General features: G+C 49.7%; 1 protein-coding gene across 8 annotated transcripts in view; it reads right to left on the reverse strand.

The window, feature by feature from the left end:
* Nucleotides 1-4,955, reverse strand: part of AFAP1L2 (actin filament associated protein 1 like 2) — a 97,695-nt gene extending 92,740 nt beyond the window's left edge. For 4 of the 8 annotated variants that reach the window (XM_046648912.1, XM_046648906.1, XM_046648890.1 and 1 more), the window contains exon 1: nucleotides 4,038-4,100. In XM_046648912.1, coding sequence (XP_046504868.1) covers nucleotides 4,038-4,085 — 48 coding nt within the window. In that variant the 5' untranslated portion in view covers nucleotides 4,086-4,100. Of the gene's footprint in view, nucleotides 1-4,037 lie in introns of all 8 variants that reach the window. The other 4 variants (XM_046648895.1, XM_046648901.1, XM_046648923.1 and 1 more) reach the window with 4 other exon arrangements.
* Between the last annotated feature and the right edge of the window lie 10,758 nt (nucleotides 4,956-15,713).

Raw genomic sequence — 15,713 nt, forward strand, 5'->3', positions numbered from 1 at the left:
CCATCATTAAAGGGATTTAGAAGAAAACTGGCACAGCCTCCCAAGCTTTGAAGCTCATTGGCCCCTCCTGGCCCTTTAATTGTGCTTGGAACTGGCCCAGTTCCCAGAGCTCCCCCCCTTAAGAAGAGGGGACGGGCCCAAAGCAGAATTCCCCCACCCCTCTGGCCTTTCAGCACCAATGGTGACCTCTCAGTATTTCTGCTTCAGACGACTTCATTGCCAAAGCATCAAGGGCTCCCACACAAAGAGCTTCAAAGTCAGGAGGGCTCAGGGTCAAGTACAACCATGAGCAAACCCTGAGCTTAGGATTCTGAAGCATCATATTTGAGACGGTTTTTCAGCAGTGTTCCCACACCCTTTTAAAGCCTATAATCACTTAAGGTGAATTACCTTCGACTTCTTCAGGTATCATAAGATTTGGGTAAAGCATATCAGGTGAGTATGGAGGGGGAATCTTTCACTCAACATTTGCTTTTAATTTTCCAGGTGAGGAAGGTATACATATAATTACTTATCTTCTGTCAATTGTTCTCAACATTGGCTGCACATTAGAATCACCTAGAGACCTTTAAAAAATGTATAATGCCTAAGCTGGACCCCTAGACCAATTAAATCAGACTGTCTTGGGTGGGGTCTACATAACCCTATTTTTTAAAGCTCTCCAATGGTTCCCATGTGTGGCTAAGGTTTAGAACCACTGCCTTAGGTAAAACTTCAACAAGGAAAAACCTGAGCTCCAAGGCATGGAAAAATAACAAATACAGATGATTCCTATGAAGGTGAAATGAACATTATCAATCTGCCCAGCTCATTTAATTAGCTTTTCTTTTTCAGACCTTTCCTGACCACAGATCCAATGATTCCCATATAAGCTTTCAAGTATTTTACTGGCTTGACTCTTCACAGCTCATCTCTACTTTCCGGTACCCTAGAACTAAGAGCCATCTCCTGAGAATCAGGTGATTCGACTCAGAAACAAAAGAACACAGGAAAAGAATGATTACACTTTCAGTCAATTACTGTGATCCAAACTAAAGTCACTATCTCAGCCATGTCTATTTGGATCCAAGTATGACACAATTTCAGGAAGCTTCAGCCTGGACGTTCCAAGTGCAATCCACAGATAGTAGGTCAGTCACATTTGGCCCTGGATGCACTCACCAGCTGGAAGAACAGTAGGAACCAGAATCCTTGACCACGTGGTATGAGTTCGGCCATGGGCTAACGCACAGTGATACAAGGATGCGCTTACGAGAGTCATAAATATGTAAACACCCAAGGATGGGAACCTTTTCAAAGTACCCTATAGAACTTAGCACTGCTTATACAAAACCAAAGAGATTCACATACAAGATATAGCAACTCTACCAACATTTTTTATGACAACTCTCATAAAAGCTCCATCTCTCTGGGAAGACACTCCCACATACCCTCCCCACTCCCCTTGTTTTTGCTTGCAAGAGCCATGGCTGTCTAGCAGAACGGCTTAGAAGGAACGGGGAGCAATCCTGGAAATGTTTCTGCATTAGACATAAGGTAATATTCCAACCACTCTTCAGCTCCAGACCTTTCTTTACATCCTACCAAACAATGGAAAATGAGCCCAGAGCCTAAAAATCATAGGCTAGTTTTGGAGGATGTATAACATGTTAACAGGCAGGCTGGGGAACACGGAAAACAATTTCTCCATCAACTGCTTTGTAAGATTTACAAATTAGACAAAACATTTTGAGAATATGGAGACAGTGATGAGGCATTCTACCTATGAGATGGAGGGAGAGCTCAAAATTGGGAGTATAGAAACATAGAATGAGGCATTTAAATAAGTTTTTAAAGCGTCATAAGTAATTCTTCTTTACAATTTTCACATATGTTTTGAGAGCCCAAGAAATCTTGCTTTTACATTTAACTTTGTTGTTTAAACCACTATACCTAGTTATTCCATTATTCAGTCTTACCTTAGAAAAAAAGAAAACGCCCTCCAACTCTAACAAGCACATTACGCATTCTACTTAGAGTTGCACTGGTTAATTGGAGATTGGGCCCAACATGCTTCATTTTGCAGAGACGAACTTTCCAATTCAGTGAGTGATCAAAGCACAACTCAGCTTCTTCTCAAGTGAACAGGAAATTCTACATGGGGGGGGGTCCCCCAAATTCCTCAGCTGAAAGGAGTAGTAAACAGTAGCATTCACCAGTGACACCTGAAGAGATTTCTCTCCAGAGTCAAACAGTAGGATTAGCCTCTGCAATCCAGATAATTCTGTGTCCACTTATCACTGTGTCTTACTGACTGCAGAATAATGAGGTAGACACATGTGTCACCAAAAACACAAACACTCTGAGCTGGAAACTGTTTCCTTCAGTTGGCAAAAACCCCTAACTGATCTTCCAGGGTGGGAGGATTCAAACTCCCGAGAGACAAACATAACTAAGGAGACTTTCTCAGGTCAAGGGCCAAGTCAAAAGCTATGAATACAAAAACCTTCCCATAGTAACTGGGCATTTGGAAAGAAGATCCAAAACGTTATCATTTGCCCTAACTTTGAAAGATTAATATGCTTGCAATCTGGACCTTCAACCAGGAGCTAGCACAAGGCAGGAAAGGCAGACCCTGAGCTGGAAGGGCCCCTCCAGTGGACAATTCAAGTCCTAAATTCCCTGTGAGGGTCCCTCCCAAAGGGCGCTGAGCCAGCGTCGGGGAGGGAGCAGCAAACTGCCCTTTTAGAAGGAGAGGGGCTGCGGCGGCCTCAAGTGTTCTGAGGCTCCACAAGGGCGCTTTCAGTCATTCAGGCGCAAAACTGACGCGATCTCAGCAGAATTTGAGACGAAAAAAAACACCCGGTTAGAAATGTGAGAGAGGCTCCGGCGAGGCTTCGCAGAAAGAAACCGAAGGTTGCCAACAAATTTAACCCTGTCCCCCCAGCCGGCTTCCTGTGCTCCTGGCAAAGACCCTTCCTTTACCTGTGAAGCGCTAAGATTTAGGTCTTTCGCCCTCACCTGTAAGCAGGTGACCCAGACGAGAAAAAGCAATAGGAAAATCAAAAGACACGACTAGTTTAGGGAACTAAAGCCGGTCCCCAAAGGTTCCTTTACGTCAGTTTCAGAAATGAGAAACCACTGGGAGAGAGATTCCTTGGGAATCTCAGCATTCTCCTTTATTGCTCTCTCCCAGGGGAAAATAAATATAGAAACAGTATTTCCTCTTCAGGTTTGGCAGAGACGAGTCCAGGACAAGAAAGTAAGTGCAAGAGGCTTTCCCAAAGGAAAGCGGGTAGGGGAGCCCGCAGCGTCCCGCTTAAGGGACACTTCTTTCAGCTCCTTTGCCCAAAGATCTGCAATTCGAGGCTTCTAGACTCCAGCCCAGGGGCTCCAAGCAAGGGTGCGAGCTGGGCACAGGACACAACCCCGGCCTCAGCCAAACCCAAAACTTGCCCAGCTGCGCACTGCGCTAAGCCCTCGGGCCGAGACGCTTCCACGCACTCCACCTGCAGGACACCGTGTTCGGCCCCCAATCCCTGCCCGCCTCCCCTGCCTGGGGGTAGGAGAGCGGAGAAGGGCTCAGAGAGAGACGGTGACCGAAGCTGCCGGACGACTGGGGTAGCCCGACCAAGCCGGGAGCGGAGCCAAGCGCCCGCCCCACAGCCCAAGCGCATCGCGTCGCAGGTTCTTTCCCGGGGTCCGCAGAAGACCTTCACTCCGTCTGGCGCCCGGGCGAGAGGACCCAACAACTTGCCCCTTTGCTCCCAAGCAGCCCCGCACTGTTCCGACCTCACTTGGGGACTCCTCGGCCCCGGGCATCTTTCCGGGGCGTCTGGGGCCTGGCGGGTCGGGGGGCACGAGGGGGTCGCAAACCGCATGCTCTGTCCTCCAACAGGTGAGAAGCCTCCCCACGCCGACCCCCGCCCTCCGCGCCCGGGAGGATCAGAGGGCCCGGGCCGCGGCCGCCACCTAGGAGTCCACTCGCCCGGCCCGCGGCGCGGCTGTGGCCCCAGTCTTCGGCCCAGGTCTGGGCGGGGGCAGCCGGCTCTGCTCACCTGAGTCCAGGCGGGACGGGAGGCGCAGGCGGTGACGCCCCCCTCCATCCCTAGCCCTCCTTTCCGGCGCCGTGCGGGGCAGGAAGGGAGTGGGTGCGCGCCGCGCCGGGACCCGCGCGCTCACCTTTGTACCGCTCCATCGGGGCCACGGCGTGAGCTCCTCGCTGCTCGGCTCGGGCGCTGAGCTCTCGGCGCTCGGCTCCGCGCCCAGGGCCGCTGCGCTGGCCCCTCCCCGTGAGGTCACGCTCGCGGCCGGACCTCCTGGCGCGGCTGCCGCGCCCGGGGCGCTCGGACCCGGTCCCCGCCCGCGCGCCGCCCCCGCCGGGGAACTCCGCGGCCGACCCGCTGCGCTCCTGTCCCTGCGCACCCCGGGCCGCGCTCCCCGCCGGCAGTTCCCTCAAGTCTGGGCCCCGGGGGCGGCGGGACGGAGCGAGACCGGGACGTGCCCAAACCCTGGGGGAGGCTCCGGGGAGGGGCGGGCTCGGGCGGGCCTACACGAGCCGTTCTTCCAACCGCGGGGCTGCAAACCCACTGCCCGGAGGAGGAGACTGAGGCCTGAGCCAGGAGCCAGAGACGCGCCTAGAGCGCCTCCCTCTTGGCCCCGGGGCCAGCGCGCTTATGCCCTTGGCCTTCCTCGAGGGGCGGCACGGGGATAAGGATGGGCGCAACCGAGCCCTGCCCCCGCGCCTGCGCCCAGCTCTTTGAGAATCGCTCCCACCCTCTTGCAACCTCTCTAGGCAGCAGCCGCCGATCGCACACATGAGGGCACGTGTAAACGTCTACCCGCTGCCCTGTACCGGAGCCCAGGTTCCCCGGGCGCCATTGTTCCAGGCCCTCCTGAGAAGGACTGAAATTCCAGAGCCGCCTGGACAGATCCCGGAGCGCCGGTTCCTCGCTCAGCGCAGCGCGCGGCCAACCCCGGAGGGTGGCATCTATTCCATAAAGAGTTCAGTCGTGGCTGTCACTCCACCCCGCCCCGCCGCCACCAAGCACCACACTTCCACCCTTTACCTCTTGTCATCTGTCCCTCTGTTCTCTTAACACGCCCAAGTCCTCCCCATCCGCCCCCTAAGGGATCCATGGCTTCCTTTAAACTTTTCTATTTTCACTTTAAAATCTCAGTCATGGTTTGTGCAGGATGCCTGGTTTTTCAACAAGTCTCCCCCAACTTCCTTGAAGGAACACTTAAGGAAGATTTGTTGTTGCTGCTGCTGCTGTTTTCTGAAAGACTTCTTAATTGTTCTTGGAACGGCAGATTTAGCTCTGACGTTTGGAGACCTTGTGCCCTAGCCGTCTGAGAAATATTTTCCTCAGTTCTGTTAGCAGCTCACACTCACATCGATGGAGCCCTCCTCACAAAGCCGGGTGCCAAGGGCTGTACCTGCGCTGCCTTTAGTTTTCCCAATAACCCTGTGATGTGGGTATTATTATTACTTCTAGCATGTAGTTGAAGAAACTGAAGCTTAGAGAAGTTAAACCACTTGCCCAAAGTTACACAGCTAAAAAGGAACAGAGCAGGCATTAAACCCAGGTCCGTCTGCTTCCAGATGTTTATTCACTAAACTTTCCTGGGGCTCATAGGAAATGCCAGGCTGTCTGTTACCATCTCTTGGAAAACAATGGCAACAGCCATGTAGGTGCTCTGATAAAACTGGAATGCAAGGGATTCTGGGAACCCAGTGGAGGGCCCTGAACCAGCCTGGAGAAGCCTCCTGAGTCTTGTAGAAGAGGTGATTGCTGAGCTGAGTCTTAAAAGATGACTTAGAGGTAGTGAGGTGCCAGGAGAGGCGGAGTGAGTGCAGCCTTTCAGGCAGACAGGACAGAAGGGACAAAGGCAGGGAGGTGAACCATTTCAGGGTCAAACAGTTCTGTGTTGCTGAAGCCAAAAGGGAGAAGCCAGGAGAGAAGGAGGTGAGGCCAGGGAGGTGGGTACAGGCATGCTCGAGGGCCCACAAGGCCAAGTGATCCAGAAGCCAAGGGGATTGGGCAGCTTTGAAAAGTGTGGGTGCCTTGGGGCTCCCTCGGAAGCTGAGTGGAGGGTGGAGTGCAGGAGGCAGTTGCGCCAGCCAGGTGAGAAGTGGCTGGGTGGTGGAAACCAGATGGGGAGGAGAGGACCGAGGGCAGAAATATGCAGGAAGTTTGATGCCAAGCCTCCATGTCTGAGCACAGAGCGTGAGGAATAAGGAAGAGCCGAGGTTGACCTTCTGGTTTCCAGCAACTTAGGTGACCAGGTGGACGGTATCACCACTCATGCATTCGGTCATCCCTTACATATTTATTACCTGAGGCTCTGTTAGGTGCTGGGTGCTACCAGGCACTGCAGAGAGCATGAGCAAGGGAGACAAGGGGTTGCTCTTGGGACTGTGGGTAGGGGTCAGAACAACAAGCAAGAAAAGAGATGAGCATCACTGAGTCAGACACAGAGAGGTGGCAGCAGGTTGGGTGTTGAGGGAGAAAGTGAAGGGCCCACAGCACCTCCAGGGAGCTTAGAGCCCTGGATCTGAGCCCTCAGACTCAGCCACCTACATTATCTCCTTTAATTCTCTCCGCCACTCTTCCAGGTGGGCCAGGCTCATGCGGGTTCAAGAAATGGAAATAGTGGAGGCTGCAGCAGGAATGCTGACGTCTCAAGGAATCAAAGGACAGGAAATAGGGTTCAGCAGGCCTTGTGCAAGCTGGAGCTGGGATCCTGGTCTGCACGGAGGGTGCTCTTGCATTTTGTGTTCTCTTTTTCTCTCTCTTCCCTCCTCCCTCCCTTTCCTCATCTTGCAAGTGGCCGGGCATGGCACCCACCCTCCAGTCTACAGTGTGCCAAGACTACCATCAATGGCTCCCAGGTTTCCTTTCAAATTCTCAGGGAGAATCTGATTGTGTAGCTTGTCATTTTGAAACCAGCCTCAAGTGTGGTGGCTGGTCACTCTTGGTCAGATTCCAGCTCCGGCAGTCAGCTGGGGCAAGTGGGGGGAGGTTTCACCATCCAGCCCCACTCCCCAGGGTGCTGTTCGAGCTGACCCTCCCAGAGCAGGTGAGGGCAGAGCTGGCTCTGACTGAGGTTGCCAAGAGCAAAAGATGGAGATTAACCTGTCTCCATCCTACAAGTGAGGACACAAAGAAGTTAGGGACCTCGCGAAAGTCACCAAGTCTTTCAGAACTAGGACTCAAGAATCAGGTTTCCTGATTCCAAACCCTGTGCTTTGTCACCCGCCTCAGTTCCAGCTTTCCCAGCGTTGTAACTGGGCAAGGCTTTACCCCAGCAAGTCCTCTGGTGGCTGTCTCTGGAGGCACTTCCCGTAACCGCACCCCCTCTCTGCAGGCCAGGGGGTGGCTCGATATCTCTATCATGCCTGCTCCCTCTCCCCTTTCCCTCAGTGGCTCCAGCCCGTTAATTACCTCTTCCTAAATCCTCTCTAGTTTATTGACGGAGACTTGGCAAGTCCCAGAGCCTCTAGACAAACAGAAATCAATCAGAAATGTATGCAGTGTGAATTTAAAATGGGAATTCGCCGCCCTTTCCAAGAATGAAACTGAAACACTACTTAAAACCATCAGTAGGAATCTGAGGCCTCTGGAAAGCTCAGCACAGCTTCCCCATCTCTCCAAAACCTGGGGGAGGTTAACCCCAGGTTCTTAGTCACTTGGCAACTTCCACAAAAGGGCCACTCACATTCAAATTCTAGTTCATTGGGTATCTGGCCTCCTGGATCAGATGATTGGGTTTCCAGATCATTCTCAACCTTCTGACCCACCCAGACCCACAGGATCCAAAATGGGCTGTCCTGCTACACATACAGTCCTGAAACCAAACTGAGTACCCTGCCCCGGAGTCTAGGCGGTGGGCATTCCCACCAAGCTCCACTGGGGTTGCGGTGCGTTGGGACCTCAGTGTATGGGGTGAAGGCATCCAGGACACAGATAACTGACTGCCCAACGGGCTTGTTCTCTGGTGATTTCTACACCTATTCTCAGCATCAGAGAGATTTCTCCAATCACAAGGGGGCTTCTCCAGCTGAGGCAATGAGGAGGGGGCCCACTGGCAGGCAGTTGCTTTGCAAACTTTACCCTGTTTGATTCTCACAGTGATCCAGGCAGCAGATACTATTTCCCCTCATTTCACACTCGGAGACCTTACGTAACTTGCCCAAGGTCACCGCTGGGTAGGACCCAAGCTAATCCCATTTGAGCAGCATCTCTGACCCAACTTCCCACCCAGGCTCTCTTTTGCAATCCTATTTTGTCAAAAGTCACCCATCAAACTGTTCTTTACTTCATTCCTACTCATTCTTCAATAGCCAGCTCAAAAGCTGTCAGCTCTGAGGGCAGTCCCCGCCCCCGCCACCCTCCATGCCCTCCTCAGCATAGTTCCGCTCCGGCTCTCCCAGGCTGTCTGCCCCTACTCATTCCACACCCCTCTATGTTGTATCACATTAGTTCTCTGTCCCCGTGTTTAATATAGCACCTGGCAGGGAGCAGGTGCTCCATCATGCCTGTGGAAGGAACAATGGATGACTTTTCCGTTTCTTCCCTCTTGGGGTTTCTGTGAAAACACACACACATACACACACAATGTCTTTGCTAGTTCAGATAGATGAAACAAATGATTACCAGAGGACATATCAGGTCTGGTTGGATGGGCATGGGGTGGGTTGATGCAGGAGGAAGATGGCTTTTGAACCAGGTCTTGAAAGAAAGAATTAACACTTGTTTTTTTTTTATTGTAATAAAATATACATAAAATGTACCATTTTACCATTTTTAAGTGTACAGTTGAGTGGCGTGAAGTACATTCACACTGTTGTACAACCATCACCACCATCCATCTCCAGACCTTTCTTTCTCATCATCCCAGTCTGAAACTGTATCCATTAGATAGTACTCCCCATGCTCCCTCCCCTAACCCCATGTAAACACTATTCTACTTCCTGTCGCTAGGAATTTGACTATTCTAGGTACCTCATAGAAATGGAATTATACAATATTTGTCCTTCTGCGTCTGGTTTATTTCACTTAGCATGCTGTCCAAGGTTCATCCATGTCCCAGGATGTATCAGAATTCTACTCCCTTTTAAGGCTGAATAATATTTCGTTGTATGTATAGACTATGTGTTGTTTATCCATTCCTCTGTCAATGGACATTTGGGTTGTTTCCATCTTTTCGTTATGGTGAATAATGCTGTTATGAGCATTGAGTTACAAACATCTATTGAGGTCCCTGCTTTCAATTCTTTTGGATATAAACCTAACAGTATAATTGCTGAGTCATGTGGTAATTCTAAGTGTAACTTTCTGACGTTATACCACCAAGATCTTTTCCGTAGTGGTTCCACCATTGTACATTCCCACTAGCAATGCATGAGGGTTCCAATTTCTCCACATCCTCACCAACACTTGCTATTTTCCATTTTTTGATTATTTCCATCCTGGTGGGTTTCTTTCATTTTTTAAGACTCTGAAGTCCATGTGGCATAAAGTTGACGTTTCTTAAATCTGCGTGGTTGCTACATAAGCGTTTTTTATATTATACAGTGAGGACCACTGGTTGGGGTCCAATCCCCTCATAGCTTTACATTTGAGGAAACTGAGGCCTGTAAACTCCAAGTTGGAAGTGTTCAATAAATACTCAGGTGACTGAGCCCTCTCAGCTGGCATGTTTGAAATACTCCAGAATTTTTTAAAAAATATTTGATATTTTTTATCAAATATTTATTTGATAAATATTTGGCCTAGAGAAAGCAAGCAAATACTGAGAGGAGGGGGAATAGATGGAGAGGGGGAGAGTGGGGAGGCTAGAAGAGGGGGACTCCCAGGTGCCCCCCTGAGTCAGGATCTGTGCCAGAACCTACAGCAGGTGACAACAGGGAAAAGAAAGAAACGTCAGCACCAATCTCTGGCCCTCCCAGTGCCTTCAGCTGCACACCTCCTCAGGCACAGCCGGCACAATGGAGGGTCACAGGCCTGCAAACCGGGGCAAGTATGATTGCTGTTAACTGTTTAGAAAAGCACTCCTAGTTTATTCTGGCCAATGTTCCTATAATGATTTAGTTTACGTAAAGGGGCTATTTTTTTTTTTTTTTGAGGAAGATTAGCTGAGCTAACTACTGCCAATCCCCCTCTTTTTTCTGAGGAAGACTGGCCCTGAGCTAACATCCATGCCCGTCTTCCTCTACTTTATGCGTGGGACGTCTACCACAGCATGGCTTGGCAATCAGTGCCATGTCCACACCCGGGATCTGAACCGGCAAATCCCAGGCTGCTGAAGCAGAACATTCGAACTTTGCTGCGCCACCAGGCCAGCCCCGGGCTATTTATTTTTCTAAATTTCCTTAAAATACCCTATAAGGTAGAGTAAATGACAGGTGACTCTCTACATATCTGCATAATTGAAGATCAAAGAGTCCCAGAATGTCAGTTTGGGGAGTAGTGGACATAGGACCCCTCACTTCATACAGATTGGTCAGTGATTCCAGGAATGCTTGCCCAGGTCATGCTGTGGGACAAGGGCTCACAGCCCAGAGCCTAGGGCTCCTCCAGGCCTCTTTTCTGTGGCCCGAGGGTCCTGGTCCCTCCTTGGTCCCTAGGACCATAGATGGGCAGGGCTGCTTGGTTTCCTGACTCTGTGCACAAAGGTCACGTTCTCCTCTCACAGCTCTGGGGTGCTGGCTGGGCCCCCAGCCCTTCTCTCTCACTCTGGAAAAGCACATTGCATGTTTCTGTAAACAACTCCCCTGTGTTCCAGATTCTGATGTGCCACCCGCCCCTCCAGAGGAGACTGAGGATTGACCTTCCCTCATCACCTTTCTCACTTTCCTCCTGAAATCACATATCTACTCAGTTACCAGGTAGGGTTCTCAAACTCTCGGTTGGGTCTTCTCTCCCGTAAGTTGGGGTTGGAGGGAGCAAAAGGACAAATTCTCCAGTCATCTACCCACCAAAATTGGAGGTTCTGTAGTTCAGTGGACAAAAGCATCCTTGTCCCATCTTTTTTTCTCTCCATTTCCCTTCTGTCTTTGCCTAACATTTCACACAGTCCCTCTCCAGGCCCTTTGCCTCCAATTTCCTGCTACCGTTCCCAACCCATCAGTGTAGAGCATTTCAGACCTGTTTGGAAACTTGGAATCAATAGTGAATCCAACTGAGTGACCTGATGTTAAGGATGCAGGAACCCAGAGGGATACCAGCGCCTGCCCAAGGGTACCAGCAGCTGGCAGGTGGCACCAGTGCCCAGATGAGGTATCCAGCAAGAGCTCTTCTTCCACCTGCTTCTCCTCAGGGCTCAGCTGCCCTTTCTCCCTGAGGAGTCCTAACCCGGAGTCACCCTAAGTCATACAGCACCATTGGAACTTGCCTGAATTCTGGTTCCTGGGCAGTGGCCAGGATCCTGATCTTGGATTCACTTCCTGGATTGTTTTTGCTGACTCTTCCCATGATTGCTAAGATCACCGGTTCTCAGAAGAGGCTCAGGCAGAAATGCAGGCAGACCAGAACTGGCAGCCCCACAGGTTCCTCAGAGTCCCCAGACAAGGAGATCTCGGAGAGGAATCATTCACTCATGCCTGGAAGCAGAGAGCACTTCCTGCTTTTCCCCTTCTAGAATGTTCTTTCCCACCTAGGCAGAGTCTCAGCTGGTCCTTCTAGACCCAGCCCAGAGGCCTTCTTCCTCCATCAAGGCTTTCCAGAACGTCTGGAAAGCACCGAAGGATTGAAAGGATTCTTGAAATCCTGTAACACCTTTTCCCCCAAGATTCATTTCTCATTTAATAACAGAAAATAATGGCCATCTTTTTAGGTCTTACCTCTTCAAATAGACTATATAGGATGATGTGAGCAGGAACTCAGTATAGGCCCCTTGGTATCCAGTCAGGGCTAGCAAACGTCAGGCGTTGGGGTTTATAGGTTTGTTGTAGGTCCGTAGATCCTGCCACAGTGGGTGCTTCCCCAGCACCTCACTGCGCTGTGGACGAGCTCGGCTCCCCCAGGCCTCTTGTGGCTGCTGGGGCACCACCCCAGGCCAGAACAGCTCAGCCTCTCAATCCTTCTCCATTTAGCATGGCTGAGCTTCTTCCAACTCTCATCCTTGGGTTTCAGAAGACCTCTGTCTCCTGGTTGACATGCCTGGCTACTACTTCCAATTCTTTGGTGTTCTCTCTGTGGACCTTTTGCCTGTGGTTGGATGAAGTGGCATTTTAAGTCTTTTCCCTGAAGTCGTTGATTGGGGTAAAGGACGGAAATGGAAAGAAATTATTTAGGTTGTCGTCTGTGCCTCTGACCCACCAGCTATAGATTGGTGGTTCCAAAGACCTCCTCCTCGGGTCGATTAATTTGCTTGAGTGGCTCAAAGAATTCGGAGATACATTTTACTTACTGGATTACCAGTTTATTATAAAAGGATAGAACTCAGGAACAGCCAGATGCAAGAGATGCACAGTGCAAGGTCAGGGGAAAGGGCTCAGAGCTTCCATGCTGTCTCAGGCAAGCCACTCTCCCCAGTCTCATCCTTCACTAACCTGGAAGTTCTCCGAACTCTCTGCTTTTAGGTTTTTAAGGAGGCTTCATTACACGGGCATGATTGATGAAATCATTGGTCACTGGTGATTTGTTCAACCTCCAGCCCCTCTCTCCTCCCAGGAGTCCAGGGGGCTGGGACTGAGAGTTCCTATCCTCCAATCACATGTTGCTTCCCCTGGCAACCAACCCCTATCCTTAGGAGCTTTCCAAAAGTCACCGCATTAACATCAGCTCAGGTGTGGTTGAAAGGAGCTTATTATGAACATCAAGACATCGTTGTGGCTCTTATCATTTGGAAATCCCGAGGGTTTTAGGAGCTCTGTGCCAGAAACGAGAGGAAGACCAAATATCTACTTCTTATTATCACAATCACAATTATCACAGGGAGCAATTAGGACAAAATGTCTAAAAAGGCTCCTGGAAGAAGGCAATTATGAAAAAAAGGTGAGAAACACTAGACTAGAGGCTCTGGTTAGACTCTCCCCTCCACCTCTTCCCAGCTGGGTGACCTTGGGCAACTCACTTAACGTTTCTGCACTCCAGTTTCTCCCTCAGTTAAATGGAAATAAAAGTTGTACGCACTTCATAGGTTGTTGTGAGGATTACATGAGATGATGTACATGAGGAATTTAGCTTGGTGTCTGGTACATAAGTTCACAACAGACGTTAGGTACAATAATTATTAAGGTGGCTGAAACCGAGGACGTCCTCCCCACAGCATGATAACTTAGGAAGAACCACTCGTGCCTCCATGGCAGAGAAAACAGAGCTACCAGATGTTTCAATAGTAATCGCCCAACACTCAGAATGGTCCTACTCAGTGTCAAGTGTTGGCATTGGTGCTATGATTTCAACCACCCAGCCCTCCACCCACCCACTCAGCTCTCGCCCTCCACCTCTCTGTGTGTCAGATGCCGACTAAGCATGGTGCTGCACGCTTTATTGGACATAAATTGCCCAAAGCCCTTAAGGGATTAATAGCCTCAAAAGGGAGACCAGAAACTCCATCATCACTGGCAAAGGAGCCTGTTCACTAAGCCATTGCTTCTCGCACATCGATGTCTATAGGAATCACCTGGGGATCTGGTTAACATTCAGATTCTGATTGGTAAGGTCTGGGGTGGGACCTGAGATTCTGCATTTCTGACAAGCTCCTTGGAGGGCGGGAGTGACAAAGCCACTTTCGAGGACTACACATCATTGAGGAGTCAAGTACTAAAGAAGCACCCTTTTCCCACAGTTAGCCAACGTGAGGAAATGGGGTTTCCCTTCCTCTGCTGATGGCTGCACATCATTTTGGCATCTTATGGGACCCACAATAAAGTGTCTAGAAAATTCCACGCTGGTGAATTCTGGAACAAAACCTTCAAGGCAAGTTCATCCTGCAACCTGGGGTCCTGACCGGGCTCTGACTATTTTGAACCCAGTGTTACCATGAGCTCGCTTCACTGCTCCTGCTGGATCACACGGTTGTACTTGTGTTTCTTTCATGATCAAAATACTTAGGGGAAGGGAGGGGAAGAGAAAAGAGAGAAGACGGGAGAGGAGAGTCATTGTAATACAGCTTCCTAACTTCCTTTTGGAAACAGCCTCAGGTAGCCACAGTTTTTTTCTGGCAGAATCAGTTGAGAGAATGTAAGTGGAAATCGTTTTAGAGGATCTTCTAGCAGGGCAGGACATTTGAAACCAGGCCACTACAATCACATAGTGTCTGGGGATCTCATTCTGTCACTCGATTCGAATTTTTAGTGTAATTCAAGTGTCGATGAAAATAATCCATAACCAATCTATAAATGAAAATTTGGGTGAGTTTATTCTGAGCTGAAATCTGAGGACCATGGCCTGGGACCTTTCTTCCCGAAGGAAGAAAGGGCACCAAAGAAGTGAGGTATACAGAGTGCTTATATACCCTCAAACAGGATGTTTCACATATGATTGAAATGTCCCTCCCACAAAAGTCACAAGATTGCCCTGTCAGCACAGCGCTTGATGGACGCAGCAGGTAGTGGGTCTGCTATCTCAGAGGGCGTAGCAGGAGGCTAGTCTATTGTCTCAAGCTGGGCGGTCATAGGTGAGTGCAGCAATCAGTTTCTAGCATAAGGAAAGATGCTCAATCCTTAAGGAGATGCCAACGTTGGGAGGGGGAGGGAAGTTGCACCTTTATCTCAAGGGCCTTTGTTCTTGCCATAGGGAATATCTAAAGCAGATATACAATGCATGCTCAACAGCCATGGTGAGGCCCTTTTGGAAAGACAATGTCAGGCCGAATTAGGTTTATACCAAATGGCTTCCTCATATTCTCCAATATATGCTATTGCTTGCCATTTTTATTTGTCACAAGTAATGTTTATGGAAGGTCTCAGAGCAGAAGGGTTGGGGTGTGGTGTTCAGAGCCAAGAACAGGCAGGTCCTGGATGGCAAGGAACAAGAATCTTCCCTTTTTTTTAATTAATGCGCTTGAGGAGCAGTTTCCTCCAAAAAAAGGGAAACCTGTTAACACATAAATATGTGGCAAATTGGACCTCTCAGAGAATGAAGCTGCAAGTGTGTTTGACTTGTGGCTTTGTTCTTTGAACTGCCCCATCCACCTGAGGGCTCGGGGTAGCCTTTATATCCTGCCTCACACAACCATTGTTGCTTAATTCAAACAACAACTTGGGACACCAAAGTGGTAAGGTCTTAGAATCCATGGTCTAGCCAACAGGTGGGCCACCTCTAGAGGCTTGTGAAAGTGGAATACCTTGGGAAGCTGTGAGAAAGGCTTTCCTGAGCAGGGTCACGTCTTGCTTCAAACATATCCTTCAGACTAAAGAGTCAGAGGGTATGAGAATCCCAGCTCCATCATTTATGATCTGTGTGCCATTGCGCATGGTTCTTCATCTGTAAAATGAGGATAACAATAATACCGACCTCACAAACACGTTGTAAGGATGCTATAGGATGAAGCACACAAAAACTTTAGCATAATATCTGGCATTGAGTGAGTGCTCAAAAAAATGGTAGTGAGTGCATTTAGAAAGTGCTCAAGTCTTGGGGAAGGGATGAAGGAACAAGGCGGAGGAAAGAGCTAAGAGCTTAGAAAGTTGTTTTTCTACCAAAGCTTTCCTTCATGCACATAGAACCAAATTCAGTGTCCTCACCCTAAGCCATAAATGGAGATCCCTCCTGTGCAAG

This window comes from Equus quagga, chromosome 2 (genome assembly GCF_021613505.1).
Source record: "Equus quagga isolate Etosha38 chromosome 2, UCLA_HA_Equagga_1.0, whole genome shotgun sequence".
In the NCBI taxonomy this organism is placed as follows: domain Eukaryota; kingdom Metazoa; phylum Chordata; class Mammalia; order Perissodactyla; family Equidae; genus Equus; species Equus quagga.